This window comes from Podarcis pityusensis, assembly GCF_964106645.2.
Source record: "Podarcis pityusensis genome assembly, chromosome: 4".
In the NCBI taxonomy this organism is placed as follows: Eukaryota; Metazoa; Chordata; class Lepidosauria; order Squamata; family Lacertidae; genus Podarcis; species Podarcis pityusensis.
Genome location: NC_138027.1, coordinates 79,797,192 through 79,820,911, shown reverse-complemented (window position 1 = coordinate 79,820,911; position 23,720 = coordinate 79,797,192). Strand labels below are relative to the sequence as shown.

General features: G+C 44.1%; 1 protein-coding gene across 11 annotated transcripts in view; it reads left to right on the top strand.

Annotated features, from left to right (window-relative positions):
- Window positions 1-14,213, top strand: part of MCF2L (MCF.2 cell line derived transforming sequence like) — a 117,769-nt gene extending 103,556 nt beyond the window's left edge. For 7 of the 11 annotated variants that reach the window (XM_081002955.1, XM_081002952.1, XM_081002961.1 and 4 more), the window contains 11 exons: window positions 1,474-1,695; window positions 1,904-1,996; window positions 2,174-2,252; window positions 2,657-2,726; window positions 3,339-3,454; window positions 5,645-5,704; window positions 6,038-6,112; window positions 9,750-9,868; window positions 10,632-10,744; window positions 11,343-11,446; window positions 11,922-14,213. In XM_081002955.1, the coding sequence (XP_080859081.1) occupies window positions 1,474-1,695; window positions 1,904-1,996; window positions 2,174-2,252; window positions 2,657-2,726; window positions 3,339-3,454; window positions 5,645-5,704; window positions 6,038-6,112; window positions 9,750-9,868; window positions 10,632-10,744; window positions 11,343-11,446; window positions 11,922-12,016 (1,146 nt within the window). In that variant the 3' untranslated portion in view covers window positions 12,017-14,213. The remainder of the gene's footprint in view (window positions 1-1,473; window positions 1,696-1,903; window positions 1,997-2,173; window positions 2,253-2,656; window positions 2,727-3,338; window positions 3,455-5,644; window positions 5,705-6,037; window positions 6,113-9,749; window positions 9,869-10,631; window positions 10,745-11,342; window positions 11,447-11,921) is intronic. The other 4 variants (XM_081002960.1, XM_081002954.1, XM_081002958.1 and 1 more) reach the window with 3 other exon arrangements.
- Window positions 14,214-23,720: the final 9,507 nt, after the last annotated feature.

Here is a 23,720-nt window from a genome sequence, read left to right as displayed (position 1 = left end):
CGTCTTATGGAGCGAATGCAGGCTGCGCAGCTATCCCAGAAGCCAGAACAGCAAGAGGGATTGCTGCTTTCACTGCACAGCGATCCCTCTTGCTGTTCTGGCTTCTGGGATTCAGAATATTTTTTTCCTTGTTTTCCTCCTCCAAAAACTAGGTGCGTCTTGTGGTCTGGTGCGTCTTATAGAGCGAAAAATACGGTATTCTGTTAGTTGGCACTTACGAGAAAATGTTTCCCCTTCTTACATTATTTCTGGTGGCACGTCACTTAGCCTGTGTTTGGTGTGTGTCGCTCGCCCACAGAAAGAGATATACACATCAATTGAATTTTAGAATGGAATGGAAAGCTGCAGGGTGGTGTTGCTGAGAGCACTTATATAAAATAGGTTTTTCTTCTCTCTACCGTCCCACACCTTGATTCTGGTTCCTGTCTTTTAATATTTAACTTTTGCCATCCACAGCCCTGAGAGAAGGGTAGACTAAAACTCTGAAACATTTTTGGTTAGTTCATAAGACCCAGCAGCCTTATGTAACAAGTCCAGACTTTGGATGTTCTCCATTTCTTCAGGAAGGGACTGTTCACTGGACTTAAGAGGCAAGACCATAGAACCAACCCACCCAGTTGCAGGAAAATAATGCAGGCTTAGGACCAGCTTCAACTAAATTGTTTCACCTGCACAAGCCAACATAACTTCTTCTTTGTCGATCACTCGTAGCCGAGTAAGGTTGTCTTCCATAAACACGGTTTTAACAATGAGTCCGTAAGTGACTGTGGAGGCAAATTCTGGATCCACACATCCTTCCACAGTGAGGACATTGGTTTCCAGGCGGGAGTTGATCACAGTGTGGGTTTGCCAAGCATGCCTTCCTCTTAGCACGTTTCTCCCTTGCGCCCTGAGTTTGAGTGTCTTCAAAGTACATGACACCTTTGGTAAAGGCTGTTCTCCAATTGGAGCGCTCGCAGGCAAGTGTTTCCCAGTTGCCGGTGTTTATACTACATTTTCTTAGATTTGCCTTGAGAGAGTCTTTAAAGATCATTACACTTTCCATTTTTAAGTTCGGAATAGAGTAGTTGCTTTGGAAGACGATAATCAGGCGTCTGCACAACATGACCAGTCCAGCGAAGTTGATGTTGAAGAATCATTGCTTTGAAACTGGTGATCTTTGCTTCTTCCAGTACACTGGTATTAATTCTCCTAGTCCCCCTGGTGCAACAGGACTTTCTCTGCTTCTCTTCCCCACCCATGTGCATCTCCCCACGCCTTCCCCAAATTTACTCAGGAGGGTCAGGGGAACCCTGAGAACAGCATGTTGGGAGATGGGGAGGGGAGATTGTTCTATCTGGCAGGTAGAAATGAAGGCACATTCTCCTTAGCACAACATTTAATTCTACCCATGGTGCTGCTCCCATTGCTGGTCTTCCTTTCTAAATATTATTAACAAAGTGTAAACAGACTGTTTTGTTTGTTTGTTTTAAGGGAAACCTGAATGAACTTGGCAAGCTTCTGATGCAGGGGTCTTTCAGTGTATGGACTGATCACAAAAAGGGGCACTCGAAAGTGAAGGACCTGGCACGTTTCAAGCCAATGCAGAGGCACCTCTTCCTTCACGAGAAGGCAATACTGTTTTGTAAAAAGAGAGAAGAAAACGGAGAAGGATATGAGAAAGCACCCTCATACAGCTTTAAGAATTCCTTAAATGTAAGATATGGGGGTTTTTTTTTTAAAAAAATAAACATTTTAACAAATAGTAGAGCAAAAATAATACCATTTTGGCTTCAGCAACACACACACACACACATACATATATATATATATACACACGCGCACACACATATCACAAAAAAATAGCAAGGGTGTCATGCTGGATGAAAATTTAACATTCCTTTTTTTGTTTTTGTTTTTAAAGATGACTGCCGTTGGAATAACAGAGAATGTTAAAGGTGACGCTAAAAAATTTGAAATCTGGTATAATGCAAGGGAAGAAGTGTATATAATACAGGTAAACTCCCCCCCCCCCAAAAAAGTAAGCATTGTGCTGCCTTTTAAAGGCAGTTTTATGGAGGTGTAGATGTTTTCTTTGAGGCCCGAAAACATCGGTCCTGCCTGTCTCGTTTCGAAATGGCGTAATTTGTGGCAAATAGTTGGCTGAATTTCTACCTTTTCCTTTTTGATGCAGGCTCCAACCGCGGAAGTCAAAGCCACCTGGGTAAATGAAATTAGGAAAGTACTGACCAGTCAGTTACAGGCATGCAGGCGTAAGTCTTTTCTTTCTCCCTAATATCTGTTAATAGCAATGTGGCTATCAGTATGATGGCTGCATTTAGTTTCCCTTACAGACACAAGCGCCTTCCATTGTATTTTGTGTGGGCAGATTAAAGATGTTGCAATCGGGGGTGGATGCAAAATTTCCCACCCTGTCCTGATGTTGGGGTTGCTGCTAATTTGCTCCCAGCTCGGAACCAAAGTCCCACAGTTACTGTCAAAGAGTTCTGTTCATGCTTAGTTTGTTGCAGTGTAACGGAAGCCTTATAATTTGTCCCCCCTTCTGTATTTAGTGAGAGCTCCAAACTTTGCACAGAACTTCCAAAATCTGAACCAAAAGTTTGCAGCTTGCCTGAGATGCTTTGATAGGCAGGCTTTCTCTCTCTTTTCCTTACAGAAGCTAGCCAGCATAGAGTTTTAGAACATACACACAGTCTCCCTTTACCTGCATCATCTAATAATACCAGGTAAGCTGCTATCTGTTCCACTAATTACTTTATAAAACACTGATTCATCGAATACTCTTCCGATTTCAGTGTTCTCTGCTTTGCCTGTCTCTAAAACCATTTATTTGCTTTTAACTTACTTGCGAAATATTGCAGTGTGTGAGTTTAAATGCCTTCTTAATCTACATATAGCACCTTCTATATGGGTGCTTTTACAAACAGTAGAGAATGATGATGACCCCAACTTTTGTACACATGCGTTTTTAGAAACTTTCAGGTTACCTGCACCTTTACCTACCTCACTGGCAGGCAACCTGAAACATCCCCTGCGAGTCTCAGCTTAAAAATAACTGTGTCAGGTACAAATTTGTCCCTTCAGTTTTGTTCTGAAATATTTATTGTAGATATGGAACGAGCTAGGCAAACACAGTACCATAGTGTGTAGTGTAGAACATCTCTCCCCGTACCCATTAAGTGGGAAAGTATGTCTAATTTGTAAGGTTGTCTCTTGCTTAAAAAAAAGAAAGGAAAATAAAAAGTTTGTTTTACTTGCCCTGAGATTGTTGTGGTTATCTTGTAATGGGAAGAAGTGAATTGGCCTTTAGTGTAGTCTTATATTTCTTCCATGAACAGTCCTTCAAGAAATGAGGCAAGGAACATCAGAAAACAGGAGGAGAGAAGTGCTGGTGTTGTAAGTCCTGATGGATGTGTAACCTCAGTAGCATCAAAGTATCCTGAAAAAGGCAAAGGTAAATTTGAAGGACCCTTTGGTTATTAATATGCATCAATTACTGTAAAGTGGAATAAGTTGTTGCATAAAAGGAGTTGTAACCATATTTTGGTCATGTGATCATATTTTGTGATGTCAACTCTTGTCATAGAACCAACAGGTGTGCAAAAAGTAAAATAAAAATATATTTAGTTTAGGTAGGTATAGAACAAATATTAGCTAGTTGGTTCTGTTTAATATCTGTTCAGTAGCATGCCTGTCTTAAATCCCATAGAAGAACCACACTGATTTATTTGCAGGAACCTATTTGTCTCCATGGGGTGATTTTTCATTACTAAATTATGATTCAAGCCCTTTAAAAAAATTAAATGATTCTAAAAGTGTAGTAAACATGTGGGTGATTCTGTTAATTTGTTCCAATTGCAATAATTAATTATTCATAAATGCCTTCCTTTTCTGGAACAACCTTCTGGTTTACCTTTGACTCCTCTGTTCTTTCCCTCTATCCTTTTCCTCTCCGTCTTCATTTTATTGAAGATACTTTCTCAGATTTCTCAGTTCTCTCTCTCTCTCTCTCTCTCTCTCTCTCTCTCTCACACACACACACACACACACTGCAGTGTACAGTATTACTAATCCCCAAATCCAGAAAGGTAAATTTTACAAAGCTAGCTGGTTTTTTTTTGTTCAGTATAGTTGCCACTGTTTGTATGTGTAGAAATATTGGCTTGAATCCAAGGAAGAGGCCTATATGCACCATTCCAAAGAGTCCTTAGACACTCTAGATCAGGTTTTTGCAGGGAGTTGGCATTGAATGCACAGGAATTAAAAGACTTGGAAACTTTGTACTTAGGATTCAAACCGTTAGGATTTGTGTATTTCCAAAATGGTTCTTGTAACTTCAAAGCCTTAACTCTTGGTTTTTCAAAGCCCCAATTAAGGACTTGAAAAATCCGAAAGGACAGCTGTCAGGCCTTGAGCCGTGAAGCTAATGTAAAATAAGAGGCTAAATAGAAGGATTGAAATGATTTTTGTTGACAAGATTATAAAGTTGCTTTAGCATCTTTTCATTAGCACTCCCAGCCATAAATCACCCAACCTTCCAAGCTGTTGCCTTTCTGGTCAGATAGGAAGACCTTGCTCCTTACTCTCTTTTTCAAAATACTCTGTAGCAGGAGACCTGGAGCTGGGAGGGAGCTCTACAAAAATTGTAAGATGTGTTGCACACCAACCAGAACACTTTTCTGTGAACAATGAATGTTCAAACTTCATTTGTGGTGGGGATTGTGGGGTGGGGGGCACTATCAATCAATCAATCAATCAATCAAGTCCTTCCTGGTTATTAAGGACTGAGATTGTACTTGGAGATAAACACAGTGTCTAGGAAAGTAAGGTTCAAGCTCTATAAGTTGGAATTGGCTTAATTTTTGCCAGATATTTGGAGGCAATTAATGCAGTTTTGGGATCACTGTCATGATGTGTTCCCAGTGGACAACTCCTTCCACTCTTTTCTCATGTTCCATGCTGTGTTCTGTCATCTCTAAAAACTTACCTGGGAAACCCAGCCAGATGGGCAGGTATAAATAATAAAATAAAATCATTATCATCATTAACTTAGTTTGTTACTGGAGAAGGAATGCACTTGCTTCCTTCAAGAAAGCTTTTTATCAAGATGAACTTTTTTTAAAAAAAGAGACCCTTTTGAAATGTTATTTCCACAGGTCCCTAAGGAAAAGAGGTTGTGTGTTTTTCCACCACAGAAGGTGGGCTTAGTCTTGCTCTCAGAGCTGTTATCTCTGATAGCATTTTCCGTTGTACCGTTTTACATGAAAGCGTTTTAAAGCCCTGCCCTGCCCTGCTCTGGGCTCCTTTAAATTATTATTACAGTGCTTTGGTTGTGGGAGCCATGTGCACACCTATATGAATGCACAGGGGTTCCATGCTAATAGTGAATAACTTATCTAAATTGTCCAGGAAGACATGTTGAGATGTCATTCACACTATAACCATGGAGCTATTATGAGATTGAAAGGAGTGACCAACATTATGCATCCATCGCCCTGATGGAAAAAGTCTCTTTTTTCTCTCTCTCCTTCTCTTTAACAACCCCATTACCTTTGAGTTCTTTCCGGAGAAGCTGCCAATGAGTGCAGCCAGCTACTTAAAGTTCATATAGGTAAGCACTAATATTCCATGCTTGCCTTGACAGAAACAGCGTCTCCTACCGCTAAAAGCCAGACTTTGCCAATGATCCTTCTTTCACGACCAGGTATTGATCCAGGATTTAGTTTCATTGGAATAAAATGATATATGAATGCAGAAAATAAAGAAAATTGCAAATTAATTATAGCTTTGCTACCAGCTTTTTAATATTTGTACATATAACCACAAATATGCACTTTTTAATTATTCCTAGATTTTAAAAATGTTTTTTTTTCTTGCTTTCATGAATACCAGTTAAAAGCATGAGATTCTATTTTTGTTTTCCAGTCTAAACTCAAAGGTAATTTGCATGCAACCCACCTATTTTTTCTCTTTCTCGAATTCTTCAATATCTCTTTCTTGTCTCTCCGTCTTTTTTTGCCTGTTTGCCCTACTGCAGCTTCTCCTACCAGCCCAGACAAAAACACTAAACGACATGAAGTAAAGAGTGATCCAACTCCTTTGGGTTTGAGAGGTAGAGTGGAGCCAACTTTCCAAACTTGAAATCGCAGAATCCTAACAGTAGCATGCACTTCGCTTTGACTGAAATTGCCACACCTGGTAGCCAACAAAGCAATGCAATTTTCTGTACCTTCTCTTAAGTTCAGGGACAAATGTGCCAGGAAACCACATTGTGTGAAAAGCTGAGAGATGAGAACCTAGGAGTAGAGCTGGGGGCAGATAGGTTGTTGCAACATATAACCTGATAAAAAGATAGCAAACATTAGGAAGGAGGGGGTAAGAAATGATATATCTATGTTTGATAAATAGTGCAAGGCTATTTCATTTTAATTGTGATTGAGTGGAATCTAGTTTCCAATTTCAAGCTCAGGGTGGAAGGTGGTATCACGGCAACAGCGTAATGCACTGGGAATATTTATTATTCAGTTCTTTCACAGATGCAAGTTCTGTGTTAACTTGGAACAGGGCCAAGTGGGTCAGCACTACTTATCTTTTACTAGCAGCCCAGCACAGGCAAGGTAACGTATCTCTTCTGGGGCCACATGGACTTTGTGCATGGTGTGATGTGTGCTGTGACTCGTGGCTGCTTTTAAGGGCTTGCTTTGGCTTTCCTCTAACATCTTGTAGTGTCACGGATGACACGAAGCACAAGTCTTGCAGGAACTGCCCAAAAACTGAAAGCCTCATTTCGGGGAAGGGGGTGTTTGTTCCATTTTACTCATTTATAGCTAGAATTGGCACTTGCTCCTTCTTGGTTTTCAATCTGCCTGGAATCTTATTTGTATGTCATCCTTCCTCCAAAAAGCTCAGGACAGCGTCCATCCTGGTAGTCCCTCCCCATTCCATTGTGGGGTTAATTCCACTGAGGACTGAGTGGGATAAAATCAGAGTTTCCAGCATTGTCCAAAAAGCAGCATGAGTTAGACTGAGGCAAGGGATCCCGTCTTCCCAAATATTGTGCCTACCTTTCACCCCATGACTAATAGCAGCTATGGGGATAAGGGAAGGGTAACTTGCTTTGCAGAGTCATAGGAAAGGGTTAATACTCCCCACTCCGCCCCAAGCTGCTTTTTGAACCAGGCAATGACATCAGGGATTCCAGTTTGGGAACTCCATCCAATGTATTTTGGTCCTGAAAAAGAGACCTAAGGCCAACCAGCGAGCACCTTCATGGCAGAGTAGGGTTTTAAGCTCAAAATTACCCTAGTCCAAGTGCAACCTTTTATTCACTATAAAAGTGTTCTTTATATTTGCAAGAAGCCCCTTGATATGATTAGCATGGGCAGTCACAACCACTTCTCAAGGAGTTGTGCTCCACCTGTGTCCCTTGTGGAAGCTGGGTCATGCAGCGTCTCATGACATGAGAAGGGTAGGTTTTGCCTCCTTCATAACAGGGTCCCCAAGTGTAGCTTCCCACATTTTCCACAGAAGTGAATGGCAGCCATTTGCATTTATATGGGTGAAAGTAAATAGCTATACAGTATTTATTGGCAGCATGGGGCTGGGGGAGCAAACGTCCCAATGACCTTCTTTGGGAAGAGCAGATTCTGATCCACCCCAAAGAGTCTTGCCAACCGCTGCTCATTTAATTTGCCTAATTGTAATTAATGGAAGGCATTGACAATCAGACTTATTTTAATCTGCAGAGCAGCACTGTAGGTTTCATTTCTTCCTCACACTAGGGGAATGTGACACACAGAGAGTGCAGGGAACTCATATAGTATCCTCGTAGCTGTGTTGAAGTGGGTTGTTTTTCAATAAGCAGATTTGGAAATCTGTTGTGCGAGTTTTATTTGGGATTATTTATTTAGATACTCAGAAATAACCACAGTAGCTTTTAGTCTACTCTCAGCGAGAAATATAAGTGTACCATTGCCAACACGTGCATGATTTGTTATTGTGTCCGTTGTTGTATCCTGTTGTGATGATGATGTATGATACAAAAAGCACAAATGAAGAGATTTTTCTCATTGCAAGCTCTTTGAGAGGCAGATAGGGAGAATTGGTAATTTTTTTCAGTATAGAATTGTTCAGCTTTAAACTCAAGCAAGTATGCACACACATGCACACGCCATATCTATGCTAGCACATAGGTGTGGAAAAAGAAAAAGACAAGAAGAGATCAAATTATATTCTGCTTTGTTGCGACATGGTAAACTAAATACATGTTTTATTCATTGGAATGGATATTCATGACCTTCAAAGGGATACTTTAGTGTTCAACATGAAAGCATGGAGTTCCCAACCTGATAAACCACTAGCGGACCATTAATCTGTGTGAAAGTTCTTATCCTAAATTGCACTTGGAGTAAAGTGTCATATTCCATTGCATTTTGAGCCAGATACACTTGGCAGATTAAAAAGTGTAGCAGTTGGAAGCACATTGTGATGTGTTTGACTAATCACATCTGTCTCCCACTGTTTGAATTACCGTTTGTGAAATAAATAGCAGGACCTTTATCTTTTTGGGGGGGCCTTCTGTTTTCTTACCTTGTAATTTTTTGTCACCTAACAAGACGTTGAGGAGTCATCAGAATGAGTTATCTATGCCATTAGTGCCATAAAAAAACAGGCTGAGGTTAATCACCAACAACATGGAGTGGCTAACCTTTGTTGGCCCAAAGATTGCATTCATCCTTGTCTAACACTCCAGGGAAGCATGGCATCTGTGAATGTCACTCCTTGAACACTCTCATAGCCTCCCTGATCTAGGCAGATCATTGCCCCCTCCCTGCTCATCAAATGAGCAATCGGATGACTTGAAACAAATTTCATTCCCATAAGGATGTTAGGATGAAGTGTTTTAAACCCTTCTGTTCACCCCAATGCTGTATCTACATTGTGGGATTTTTTAAATTTTTCCTGCAACCCCAAAATCAGTGGGGTTTCAGAGAACCAGAAACATTTTCTTGAGATACCTGATACCTAAGGTTAGCCATCTCTCATTTATAGAATCTAATAAATTTAATAATACAGTCATACCTTGGGTTGAAGTAGCTTCGGGATAAGTATTTTCGGGTTGCACGCTGCGGCAACCTGGAAGTAACAGAGCACGTTACTTCCGGGTTTCGTCACTCGCACATGCGCATATGGTCAAAATGACGTCATGCGCATGCACGGAAGCAGCGACCCGCAGACGTGGGTTGCGTTCGCTTCTGGATGCGAACAGGGCTCTGGAATGGATCCCGTTCACATCCAGAGGTACCACTGTAGTTCGACTTGGGGAAAAACATTGGCTTGGATCCAGACTCATGGATTGAAATCAATGGGACTTAGTAATGGCAAACCTAACTTAAGTTTCATTGATTTCAGTGGGTTTACTCTAAGCTTGAGTTAAGTCTGGATCAAAACCATTGTTTTTTGGTTAGGTTCTCATTTCTTACCTGACTGCAGTTGGTGATCTCACTAGCTGCCTATTAGCACCAAGACGGCATATCACTTAGTACAATTGAATTGGTTCAAAGGATATCTAGTGTTTTGTTGTAACTGTTTGAAGTGTATCCCCCCGTTTTATATAGAAGTCGCAACAAAATGTCAAATAAATAATACTTTTTTGAGTATTAAAAAAAAAACCTTCATGGCTATTATATCAAAACAGTTCAGTATTTGCTTGAGAAGCTTCAATAACAGTTGCTTGTTTGTTTATTAAGGATGGTCTAAAACATCTCAGTCACTTGATGCTTCTGAAGAAAATGATGGCTGGTCCAGTGCAGAGGATCCACTCAATTCCTCAGATGCAGAAGAAGAAGTAAAAGTAGAGAAGAAGCTGGTAACTAATATATTTTCATGTTTATAGGAGGGAGGAAGATATAATGTATGAACCTGGCCACAGTGACTAATCTCCCATAGACCCCTTGGAGATGGTGTCTTTGGAAATAGGTTGTCAATCAGAATGTATGGTATGCAGCAGATGACAACCTTTTGTTTTATCTGTAAGCCCCCTTGAGTCCCTGTCAGAGAAAAAAGGTGGGGTATAAATTTATTATTATTATTATTATTATTATTATTATTATTATTATTTGACACTGGTAGAATGAACAGTGAGTTGATAATAGTTTTGCAGCACTTATTCTAATGTAGCCAAACTCTGTAATTGGTATCTACAGAATGTTAATGTGGTGCCCTCCAAACTTCAACTCCCTAACAATTCAGGCTGGTTAGGACTGATAGGAGTTATGGTTGGCACCATGTTGGCTAATCATGGGCCAAACTGACACAGTTAAGTCCCATGGAATGCTGGTGAAATAATTCAGAACTCCATAGCCCTTTCCCTGTTCTATTTCTTGGTTGTACAGGACTGTGACAATCCTGGAAAATGTATTTTAAATAAGGTTTTTTTTATATGTGCATAGTCACTCTAGAGGATGTGATTCTGCTTCTCAGTTATGAGGGAGAAATGCTCCACATAAGTCACATTTTAAAAAAACTGATTTAGCTTTGGCACTTTGATCACCATAAAATCTGTCTCAGAGTTAATAGCTATATGATTATTTCTCATTAAACCAATTGTATCTTCTACTGTGTATGTTTAGACTCCTGGTAAATACACTGTTGTGGCCGATCATGACAGAGGAGGCCCTGAAGACCTGGTGCTGAAAAGCGGAGAGTTAGTTCAGCTGATTCATGAAGGAGAAGATGGACTTTGGTATGAAGACCAATATTTTAAGACACAATGTCCGCAAAAGCACCTTGGCCTGGTGCAATGTCCAGATGTGTAAATATAGTTAAGAGATTTGGAAAGGACAGTGAGATTGTTCAGTTCCCATTGCTGATTTCTCAATATTGTTTCTGACCTCTTTCAGTTCCTGAAACTGGTTTGCAAACCATGGATACAGTTGATAAGAAAGTATTCCCTTAACCATGGTTAAAGCTATCAGATGGATGGGTGGAATTCACTAGAAAAGGGGACTTCATGGGGAACTATCACTCTAACCTGGAATGTTGTTAATTTAGAGCAGAGTTTCACAAACTTGGGTTTCCAGCTGTTGTTGGACTACAACTCCCATCATTCCTAGATAGCAGGACCGGTGGTCAGGGATGATGGGAATTGTAGTCCAAAAACAGCTGGAGACCCAAGTTTGGGAAACCCTGATTTTAGAGTATTACAATATGCACCAGAAGAAATACAAAAAAAGTTGACTGCCTCTAAACAAGGGCTACTTTGCTTCCAAATGGGGCCTAATATTTTGATGCTATAATTTTTTTAATAGTTTAAAAGCAAAAAAAAAAAAATTTTTTCCTAGGTATGTAAAGAATCTGACCACAAGCAAAGAAGGTTGGGTTCCAGTCAACAGTTTGTTGGTGCTGCTTGGCAACTCAAAATCTGCTATATCTCTGAGCAGCTCAGGTATGATTTTCATTGTAAATGCTTTGGTTTAGCAGAGTGGCACTTAATTTGTCAAAGAGCCCAGTACCAAGTTAGCTACAAATATAGGTAAAGGGACCCCTGACCATTAGGTCCAGTCGTGGCCAACTCTGGGATTGCGGCGCTCATCTCGCTTTATTGGCTGAGGGAGCCGGTATACAGCTTCTGGGTCATGTGGCCAGCATGACTAAGCCACTTCTGGCGAACCAGAGTAGCACACGGAAACGCCCTTTACCTTCCCGCTGGAGTGGTACCTATTTATCTACTTGCACTTTGATGTGCGTTTGAACTGCTAGGTTGGCAGGAGCAGGGACCGAGCAACGGGAGCTCACCCCGTCGCGGGGATTCGAACCGCCGACCTTCTGACCGGCAAGTCCTAGGCTCTGTGGTTTAACCCACAGCACCACCCAATAGCTACAAATATATTTCTCTGTAAATTTGTGTTCCTTCCATGCAGAGTCTGCAGCTGGTTCCAGTACACTGAGTTCATCTTCAAGCTACAGTGAGAGTTGCAACGTCAGCAGCATCAGCTTCTCGGACATAAAGGGCTAACCTGTTAAAACCTCCATGAAGACTCTTGCGAAACTGTCAAACTTCTAACGCAAATGCTGGATGTTAAATGAAACAGAGAAGCTACCATCACTTGCATCTCTCTCCATTCCCCAACACACAACACATACACACATGTTTCAGTGGTCGCTTACAAAATCTTTTTTATTTTAAAGAAAAAAAGACATTGAATAAAAAAAGGAGAAAATTTTATATAAAAAAATTAAAAGACATTGAATGAAGATGTAAAGGATTGCCAGCAGCATGGAGTGGAAGAAGTGCGCCTTGTTGGAAAGAGAATCTTCTGGATTATCATTTTCCTAGAAAAAAAATGAACCTGGACAGGGATAATGTGGGAGAATACTATGAAGAAACCAGGTTGTGTCCATTGGTGTGAATCTGTACAGTAAAACAATGAATATATGTTAATATATAATTAATATGAAGTTAATTGATCATGTAGAAGGAAACAGAAACATGATCTTTACAGGTCATTTTACGTGAAATCCTCCTTGAGGCAATGTGTTAATATGCAGGAAATCTCTTACAGCATCAGGGGAATCCGTTTTGATCTGGCTGTGGTTTCTGGCTTAGTTTTTTTGAACCACTGTGCTTTATCTAGCCATGTGCTTGTTCGTAATCTTTGCTTCAAAAGAAATAGCAATTCCACTTCAACAGAGACTATGCTCTTCTCTTCTCTTTTCTTTCTTTCTTTCTTTCTTTTTTTAAAACAATCTATGGCGATAGCCCTTTTGAGATATTTTTACCATCAAGGACAATTGTTTACAGAATGCTGGTAATTTCATAAGTTGTTTGGTAAAACAAACCCCATTTTTTAATTATCAAGTAAATACCAGAACATGTTTTATATGGGTTGAACTTCCAGAAATTAAACATTCTATAATAGCAAGCAATTGTCTTTTACTGTTAGAAGATGCCTACAATTCTTCTAAATGAAACCTTTCTAAATCCTTCCTGGTGCTTAATTTTCTATGAAATGCATGAGTATGTCATTTGAGCAGGGAAAAATCATTGTGGACATAGTTTTAAAATAAAGGAAGATGAAAACCATACGCATTTCATTTAACACATGTGAAATAGAGCAATGCTGTGTAAACTGCTATTCCCCCTCAAGATACGATTTGTAAATCTGCCTTACCAAAGGCTAGTAGTATGTAAACTGATGTATAAACCACATTGGATTCATCCATACATCTGAATTAATTTACAGCTCATAGCGTATGTACCTCATTCGTATATTATTGAAGAAGTGAATGTCTGGTGGTCAGCACTTAATGAATACTAGGCAATTAGAATCTGGAAAGATAAAACTAATTTGGATTTTGCTTTTTTTCTGAAGTATAAATAGCATCTCAGATTGTTGTTTCAAACGTCAGGAACAAGTTCTGGCTTATAGTTAACAATCAAACTGTGACTGGCTCTGGTCAGTGCAGAATTTTATATCTGTTTGTATATGTTCATATTTATATATGTGTGTGTATGTGTATTAATGTAAAATATGTATTTATACACTTCCGGCTGCTAAAGATGGCCTCTAAATTTCTTAATACAGCAGCAATGTAAAGGTTGTACAAGGCTTTACTTTATATATTTTCCAGCACAGGAAAGTACATCTCTTGAAAGCATCTTAAACAAACGAGATTGTGCCAGCCAAGGCACTGTCTGTCCTGTTGTGGTCATAAAATAGCAATAGTCTTTTGTAATTTATTTTGTAAATAGGAGTTTGGGAGTGGGGACCCCTCTATTACAAAATCGTCCTAGAAGGAAGGATACAATTATGATGCATCCACAGGCCTTCATCATCATTAACACAAACAAACAAACACACACCTTCCTCTGTCAGTGGCCCTAGCTTGGGATACTGCCAAAAAATAAATGACTTTTCTTGCATAGAATTAATAAATTGGTTTATTGCTTCTCTGGCTCAAGTGAGAGGAGTTATTACGGGGAATGAAAACCACAGAGAAAGCCCTTATATTAGAGGCTGTCTCTTTTTACATTGTCCCTGACAATGCCTTTTCCTTGTTCATGTGGTTGTACATATACCATTGCACTTTAATATGACCCACGTTTCAATTTTCTACTGCTGTTGTAAATTACAATTACAGGATCCGATGTCTTTATTGTATATGTATGAAACTTTGAATAAAATTCAGCATTTCTTGCTGGGTCTCCTCAACATGATGGCGATGTCTATTTTGTATGGGTGTGTTAACATGGTACCACAGTGTGTCGGAAGTTGATGCAGCACATCTTAAGGGAGGAATCCTATGTACAAGAAGCTGGCGTAAAGCAAAGCATTTGTAAATAAAGCCAGCAGAAAGCTACACCAGATCCAAACCCCATTCAGCTTAGGCTTTTGCCTAAGCCTAACGAAGGGGAAACAATATTTTCAAATAATATTCTGTGTTGGGTTGCCGGATCATGTGACTGAGCCGAACTGGTTCAGGATCCAACCTAAATCCTCCCTTTCTGGTCCCAACTCCAAACCCCAGATTCTTTGCTCAGCACCAGCACATCTCTGGCTGAGCTAGAGATCCTCAGCTTCTCAATCTAGCAGATCTTGCCATGGGAGTGCCCCTTAAAGTGTGCCTGTCCTCTGTTTAAAAATATATATATATTTGTGTGCACTGGGCATTCTAAACACTAGTAGTAATATCCCTATCCCAGAAAAACTTTGGGTTTGCTTTTTGTTGTGAAAGATACCAAGTCATTGAATCCACGACAAGTCAGGATTGAATTTGCTAAAGTGTACATTGCAGATGGAAAGGGACTTGATGGATAGCAGTGGGGAGACTATTGAAGGCAGTGCTGCTTTTCTGAGGGTACGCATACCCCTAAACATTTTGTGGATCTAAGTTTGGCCTCATTGAGGGGCAGTATTTCAATATGAGTAGGAAAGTGAGAGTACCCCTAAACATTTTTTTTAAAGGAAAAAAAGCACTGGTTGCAGGCATCAGGCGAAATTATTTCAAGCCTTAACTTCTAGCCAATATCAATGTGTTTTAACAAATTCGGGCAGAAAAGGGTTCTAAATAATAAAGGGGGGGGGTTCCCTTTCATGCACATCCTCTACCTCAGCTTGGGTTGACGATTCAATACTATTCAAATGGCATTCTTGCAGACCCAGCGATGAGCGCAAACAGAGCGCAAATAATGTCTCTTGCAAAGGGCCTGAGGTTAGCCTCACTCAGATGGCTCTCTTCATTCCAAGCTGCCTCTTTAAGGGCAGCCAATAAGCTCTCTATTACAGCTTTTAAATGGCTTTTGCACATTAAACACGGAAAGGATGCAAACATTTAGCTAGTGGATCAGTTTGGTTTTCTGTCTGCCCGGTAATCTTGGGCCAAGTCGCGGCTAGTGCTGGATGTTTAAGAGGAAATGCTTCTAATTTGTGGCCACCCTACTTTCAGCAATCTGCGTTGCTGGAACATACAGGAAGGCATCTTTACTGACCCATTTTCATTGGCAGCCATGGGGTGGGGTGGGGTGGGGGGGAGAGACTGGCTTAGGATGCCTGTGCTCTGAAGGCAGCCCTGTATAGGGAAGTTTTTTATGTTTGATGTTTTACTGTGTTTGATGTTTTGATTTGCTGGAAGCAGGCCAGAGTGGCTGGGGCAACCCAGTCAGATGGGCAGCATATAAAAAATGAAATTGTTGTTGTTGTTATGGCAGTCGGCAGGGAGAAGGTATAGTATGCTGTTTTCCAGATTTAAATGCCCCTCTCTGCTGCTGTTCTGTCAAACCAGCAGTGGTTTTTCCTGATAGGCTACACATCAGTATCTGTTTTAATAGGGGAAATAACATGATCTGATTATTATTACTACTTTTAATAAATAAAAACTGTCAGCATATTGTTATCCCAATCCAGTTCATGTTCTGCCAGATAGCTGCTATCGGGAGACCCTAATTGTATATTGTTCGCATGGAATCTAATTTGGTCCTTGAAGAAGTGGTTTGCAACCTGCATAGACTTCTGCCATCATCTCTATAATATCATCTCAGATGAAGAAAAAACAATGACCACTGCCACTATAACATTTCTCAATTCTCTTAACCCTACGGTCTCCGAAACTTCCACTCGCCTCCTCTCTTGCAGAAATTCCCTCCCTCCCACTTCCTTTGTGCATTGTATTTTTAACCACCAATATCACAGACTAAACCCACAGTATTCTGCTTCTATCCCAAGTTATTGCAGTACATTATAGAACTCCCATGTTGAGGCATATTACCACTTGCTCCACATCCAATGCGCTCTCACTGCTAGTTTTTTGAAACCGCATTCACATATCATTAGTCACAATTCATATCGATCCTATCGTTTCTTGACAAATACTGCTGTTTGGTGGATTTTTCTCTTACACCAACTTCAGTCTGACTAGAAAACTGGATGTGAAGTAAGTGGTAATGTGGACATTTGAGGCAGCCATCACAGCATGTGCAGATCACAGCATCATGGATAAGAGTTGGCAGGGGGGGTTGCAGGGTGCAGAAACCCCCCCCCAAAAAACATGTGTGTGTGGTGAAGAAATCGCCCCCTCCACCTCTTGATGTGAACAATTCAGTGCTAATCTGTCTGGAAACACAGTGGAGAAGAATAACCTCACTGCATTTTAAGCCACTGTTGTCAACATAACTTTGCACTTCTGTAGCTATCTCCTGCACATTACAAATACGCTCCTTGTCCCAACTTTCGGAAGCGTAGCCATGTTAATCTGTTTAGCAGCAAAATCAGCAAGGTACCAAAGCATCTTAAAGACAAGCGGATGAAAGATTGCATAACCTTTTGTGGACTAACGTTAACTTCATGGGGGGGGGGGGAGATACTCCTGGTACCAGACAACCAAAGCATAGTCTGTACTTAACGTTGCCTGGTGCAAGGAATGTATTTTGTACCAGGAATAGGAATTTGAGATAAGGAAAGGCCAGTTCATACTGTCCACCTAGAAAATTCCAGTAATAGAATGGAAACATTCTTTGATTTATGCTTCATTAGAGCTGTAGAACAAGTCTAAGGATTAATCAATCATTTGATAAAATCAAAGTGCATAGGTATTACGGAGTTTGTGTTAGAGGATCTGCAATGAATACCAAAAAACCCCAAGCGTCTATGTTTTCCAGGGACAGTGCCAGATTTACAGAAGCTGTCTCTGTTTCTGATTTGATCCCATAATGTCCTGCTTTTCCTTAGGATGTCCCTATATTCATCAGAGAAATGTTGGAGGGTATGGAGTTATGTGACACACACACCCCCCGACATAACAGCCCTGCATAGGGAAGGTTTTTTTTAATGTTTATTGTTCTTTTGTGTTTTTATATATGTTGGAAACCGCCCCAAGTGACTGGGGAAACCTAATCAGATTTGTGGGGTATTATTATTATTATTTATATTATTGAATAGGACATTCCTATTTCCATCAGAGAAATGTTGGAGCATATCTCATCATCACAAAATTGCAAGGTTCAAAAATACTGTCCAGGTAGGTCCCCCACATCTGACCACCAAGAACGGCACGTCGATGACCCAGTTAGTTATAATGGTGATACAGAAAAGCAAGTACAAATTGGGATTGTTTTTATTATTGGCAGCCCCTCATTTCCTCCTAGATTAAGGTGACAGCGTTCACCAAGGTCAGTGTCAGACCCTGTTGAAAATGGGCTCCCCAAAATTCACCATCCTATTTATGAGTGGCAAAATGAGGGAGGCGGTGAAGATTCTCCAAATATTCCTGGGGGAGGGACGGGTGGCAGAATCATCCCAACAGTTTCAGTATGACTGAAAAAAAGGAAATTTCTCCACACACACACACACACACACACACAGCGCATCTCAGTGAAACTTTATAATTAAGTTTGTAGCAGAGGACAAAGGAAGCTTATGGCCTAAGAAAGGACTGGATGGAATAAGGCCAAATGCGGGAAGGGAAGCAGTGCTACCTTCGTGAGGAGCACCCTTTTTGTCGATTTCTTAACAGACCCGCTGTTATGTACTGAGTTGAATAGGATCCAAACTGTAGCAGTCTGATTGGTCCTAGAACAATAGGATCCAAAAGGCAGCAGTCTGATTGGTCCTAGAACAATAGGATTCAGAATGCAGCAGTCTGATTGGTCCTAGAACAATGCAGCAGTATGATTGGTTGGCAGGAACCACCCAATCCTGCTCCAGATAGAAGTGAATCCACAACCTGATTGGCTTACAGTAGAATTCCAGAATTAGCCAATCATGTGCAGCCCATTGTGTAAATAATGTATATAAAGCAGATACTGTGAGGGGACTTTTATTCATTCCTCCTCACCACTATGAGCTGAATAAAGAGCATGAAATCACTTTGCGACTCTGAGTATATTTCACTGGCGACGAGGATGGGATCCCGCTGAGCTGACTGCCACACACAGCACCGCAGCACCGCCAACTGCCGCACCGCTGCCTCGCACCGTGTATCCAGGCTTCAGCTCCGGGGCACAAGGAACTCAGAATGGCAGCCAACAGCAGCTTCTCGCCATTCAACCCAGCATCTGGAGACTGGGAAGCGTACGCCTCCCGTTTCACCTTCCTCCTAGAAGCCAAAGGGGTCACCGACGAAGAAGACGCCAAGAAGAGGGCGATATTCTTCAGCGTCTGCGGAGAGGAGACGTTTGAAATCGCCCGGGCTCTCCTTGCGCCTGAAGACGTCGCTACTGTTCCATACAAAACAATAATGGAACAGCTGAAGGGGCACTTTTCGCCGCAGCCCTCAGTGGTGGCTCGTCGAAATGCCTTCTACGCAAAGCGGCAAGCCCCTGGGGAAACCATAACTGGGTTTGTGACCTCTCTCCGCCAAGCCGCCCGGTTCTGCAACTTCTCAGAGCTGGAGAACATGCTTCGTGACCGCCTCGTCGGTGGCCTGAAGGATGAGAAGCTGCAACGACGCCTCTACGCTAAGAAGGACCTAACGTTCCAGGTCGCTCTGGAGGAGGCCCTGGCAACAGAAGCTGCCGAGAGGTCGACCCAAGAGGCACGGCCGAGCCTGCCATCCCAACCGAGGGTCCACCATGAAGACCTCACCGACGACTCAGGATCCGACAGGGAGGAGGTGCACCGAGTACAGCAGCGCACTCAAGCAGCGCACAGACCACAGCTGCCTCGACGAGAAGGAGGGAACTGCGCAAGCTGCGGGGAGAGTCACGAGAGGAGGACCTGCCGTTTCCGCAACGCAGAGTGCAGGCAGTGCAGAAAATCGGGACACATCGCCCGGGTGTGTCGGGCTCGGCCCACCCGACACCAGGCATCAGATGACCAATCCAAGAGCCCCAGGTCCCGGGGCCCAACGCACCAAGGCAACTCGACGGAGCTCACGGACTTCCAGGTATACCAGTTGCCCCACCCCAACGTAGAGAAAATTTATGTAGAGGTACAGATAGAGGGGGCCCCATGCCGCATGGAGCTTGACACGGGTTCAACTCTATCCATAATCTCGGCAAGGACCTTAAGGAAACTGTGTCCCACTGGGGGTCCCAAACTCAGGCCGGCCCCATTCACCCTCCGGGACTTCCAGAAACGTAAGGTCCCCACAATGGGGGTGGGGACCTTCAGGGTGCAATACCGAGGGCGGACGCGGCAACTGGACTTGCTTGTGGTCAAGGGCCCCTACATTAGCTTACTGGGATTGGCATGGTTTGGACCACTGGGGCTAGCTGTCACCGGGGTGAACCACACTAGCTTACAAGTGGACGTGGACGCCATATGCAAGGAATTTCCAGGGGTTTTCGATGGGAAATTGGGACAGTATACGGGCCCCCCCATTGCGCTACAGCTTGACCCCGCAGTACGACCGGTCAGGCTCAAGGCCCGCCGGGTCCCGTTCGCCTTGAAACCCCGTATAGACGAGGAATTGGACCGACTCGTAGAGCAAGGAGTGCTGGAGCCGGTGCCTAATGCTCCCTGGGAAACCCCAATCGTCACACCCGTCAAGCCTAATGGTTCGGTCCGCATCTGCGCAGACTACAAATGTACCATAAACAAGGCCCTCACGGCCCACGCATACCCAGTGCCAGTGGTCAGCCATGTCCTTGCCACCCTGGCTGGGTCGAAAATTTTTGGCAAGCTGGACTTGGCCCAAGCATATCAACAGCTGCCAGTAGATGAGGCCACAGCAGAGGCACAGACGATTGTGACGCACAGAGGAGCGTTCAGGGTAAAGCGGCTGCAATTCGGTGTCAGCGTGGCACCAGGCATATTCCAGAATATAATGGACTCTCTCCTTAAAGGGATTCCTGGCGTCACCCCCTTCTTCGATGATGTGTTGATTGCCGGCCCCACACCAGAGGAGTTTGAGGACCGCCTCCGCACCGTTCTGCACCGTTTCCAGACGGCGGGTCTCAAGGTGAAGCGGGAAAAATGTCTACTAGGAGTGCCTCAGGTGGACTTTCTGGGATTTATGGTGGACGCAGAAGGGGTCCACCCGACTGGGGACAAGGTACGGGCCATTTGTGATGCCCCAGCGCCCAAGAGCAAGACTGAACTTCAGGCCTTCTTGGGACTATTGAACTTTTACCATTCCTTCCTTCCCCACAAGGCGGCGGTAGCGGAGCCCCTACACAGACTCCTGGACAAGCGGGCCCCTTGGGTGTGGGGCCAGCGCCAGGAGGCCGCATTCCAGGCAGTCAAGGACTTGCTTGTCTCAAACTCGGTCTTGGCACACTTCGACGAGAGGCTGCCGGTGGTGCTAGCATGCGACGCCTCACCCTATGGCATTGGAGCTGTCCTGGGGCACCAACTCCCGGATGGAAGAGAGGTACCGGTGGCGTACTTTTCCCAGACACTCAACACAACCGAGCGGAACTACTCGCAAATCGACAAGGAGGGTCTGGCAATCGTAAAGGGAGTAAAAAAATTCCATGATTTCTTGTACGGGCGGCCCTTCACCGTGGTGACTGACCACAAGCCGTTGCTTGGCTTGTTTGCCCCCGAAAAGCAGACCCCCCAAGTGCTGTCTCCTCGCGTCCTCAGGTGGTCAATTTTCCTTGCCAGCTACCAGTATGCACTGATTCACCGACCTGGGAAGGCGATGGGCCATGCGGACGCCCTCAGCAGGCTACCACTACCGGAAACAGGCCCTGACCCAGCACCTGCACAAGAGGTTATGAGCCTGGAGCTGCTTCCCGACCGCCCCATTCAGGCACAAGAAGTTGCACACCATTCCAAGAAAGATAGGGTCATCTCCCGGGTCCTGGACTGGGTGTGGAGGGGATGGCCCAGCAGCAGCCCCGGGCCAGAATTCGCCGGCTACACAACCCGCAAACATGAACTGTCGGCCCACAAGGGGTGCCTGTTATGGGGAAGCAGAGTCGTTGTTCCCCAGCCCCTCTGCAAAAGGGTCCTCACAGCCCTACACGAGACACATCCAGGGGTAGTAAGAATGAAGGCCCTTGCCAGGAGTTATGTGTGGTGGCCGGGGATCGATGGAGAGATAGAGGCCTGGGTCAAACACTGCCAGGCCTGCCAAGAATCCCGCCCAGATCCCCCAAGGGCCCCAGTCCAGTCCTGGGAGTCCGCCCGAGCACCATGGTCACGCCTGCATGTGGATTTCGCTGGCCCCTTTCAGGGGAAAACATTCTTCATAGTGGTGGACTCCTACACCAAATGGCTGGAAGTCGCACTGGTACCGTCCACTTCCACGTCCGCAGCCATCCGGGTACTACGCAGGCTGTTTGCAACCCACGGGCTCCCTGACACTCTCGTCTCAGACAACGGGACTGCATTTACGTCAGGAGAATTCCAAACCTTCACAGCGCAGAACGCCATCCGCCACATCCGTTCGGCGCCGTTCCACCCTGCCACCAATGGCCAAGCAGAACGCATGGTGCGGACCACCAAGGACACCCTTCGCCGCATGACGCAAGGGGACTGGGAGTACCGCCTTGCCACATTCCTTCTAGCACAGCACAGCACCCCCAGCTCAACGACTGGCCGGAGCCCCGCTGAACTACTAATGGGTCGGCGCCTTGCAATCAGATTGGACCGCCTTCACCCCGATAGAGCTCAGGATGAGGTAGTGGTGGGGGAAGGCAGGAACCCCCGGACCTTCGAGGCCCAGGACCCAGTGTACGCAAAGAATTTTGGGGCAGGCCCAGCATGGGTACCCGCCACAATCACCAGGGTCACTGGCCCCGTGTCGTACGAGGTGCTAACGGATGGGGGGCAATGCTGGCGCCGCCACTGCGACCAGATACGGCGACGATTCCCGGGAGAAAACCAGGAGGAGGACAGGTCAGAGGAGTCCCAAGGGAACAGCGGGGCAGTGAGGCCCATAGAGCAGGAGGGGCCAGCAGGAGAGGCAGAATCAGTAAATACAGAGAGGACCCGTGAGGCCGAAAGGACACCGGAACCAGAACCACGACTGAGCGAGCCGGTTGCACCAGACCAAACAGCCGCATCACAGCCAGCATCCTTGGAACACGAGCCAGAACCCGGAGCCCGGACCAGGGAACACCCCAGGCCACAACGCACACGTAGGCCGCCGGCATACCTTGAGGACTATGAATGCGACCTCCCGGGCAGGACTGGAACTTAGAGGGGAGGGGTGTTATGTACTGAGTTGAATAGGATCCAAACTGTAGCAGTCTGATTGGTCCTAGAACAATAGGATCCAAAAGGCAGCAGTCTGATTGGTCCTAGAACAATAGGATTCAGAATGCAGCAGTCTGATTGGTCCTAGAACAATGCAGCAGTATGATTGGTTGGCAGGAACCACCCAATCCTGCTCCAGATAGAAGTGAATCCACAACCTGATTGGCTTACAGTAGAATTCCAGAATTAGCCAATCATGTGCAGCCCATTGTGTAAATAATGTATATAAAGCAGATACTGTGAGGGGACTTTTATTCATTCCTCCTCACCACTATGAGCTGAATAAAGAGCATGAAATCACTTTGCGACTCTGAGTATATTTCACCCGCCCAACCCCTTCCATGCACTAGGCCTGGGTTTGCTTGTTTTTATGCCTATGCTGGCAGAGCAGACTCCCCACTGCAAAAGCTCGGCCCCAATGAATGGAGGGCAGCAGGGCCAGTCCTCTGGGAGTGCAGTGGAGAGGACAAAGTGAAGGAACCACTCTTCCCCTTCACAAGAAGGGGACATGACTGGGCCGGAGCTGGAGTCCCACCCAAATCTGAAGTGTTTTTGGTGGAGACATGCGAGAGGCCTTCTCAGGGCTGTATACTATACTTTCTGTGGGGAGGCCGCATGCTTGTTTTCCTTTAGTGAGGAGGCTAGTTTAATCTTTCTCATTTGCCGCCTAAGAAGTTTTAATGGTTTGGTGTTCTGCGATTTTCTTAAAGCTCTTCTAATTTTACTTTACATACAGTGCCAGATTACCAAATAGGCCCTGCGATCAAACGCATCAAAACAATAACTGATTTGATCCTGAGAGGAAAATGCAATTGAGTACAGTGGTACCTCTGGTTACATACGCTTCAGGTTACATACGCTTCAGGTTACGGACTCCGCTAACCCAGAAATATTACCTCAGCTTAAGTACTTTGCTTCAGGATGAGAACAGAAATCGGGCTCCGGCAGCGCGGCTGCAGCAGGAGGCCCCATTAGCTAAAGTGGTGCTTCAGGTTAAGAACAGTTTCAGGTTAAGAACGAACCTCCGGAACAAATTAAGTACGTAACCAGAGGTACCACTGTATTAGGATATATATT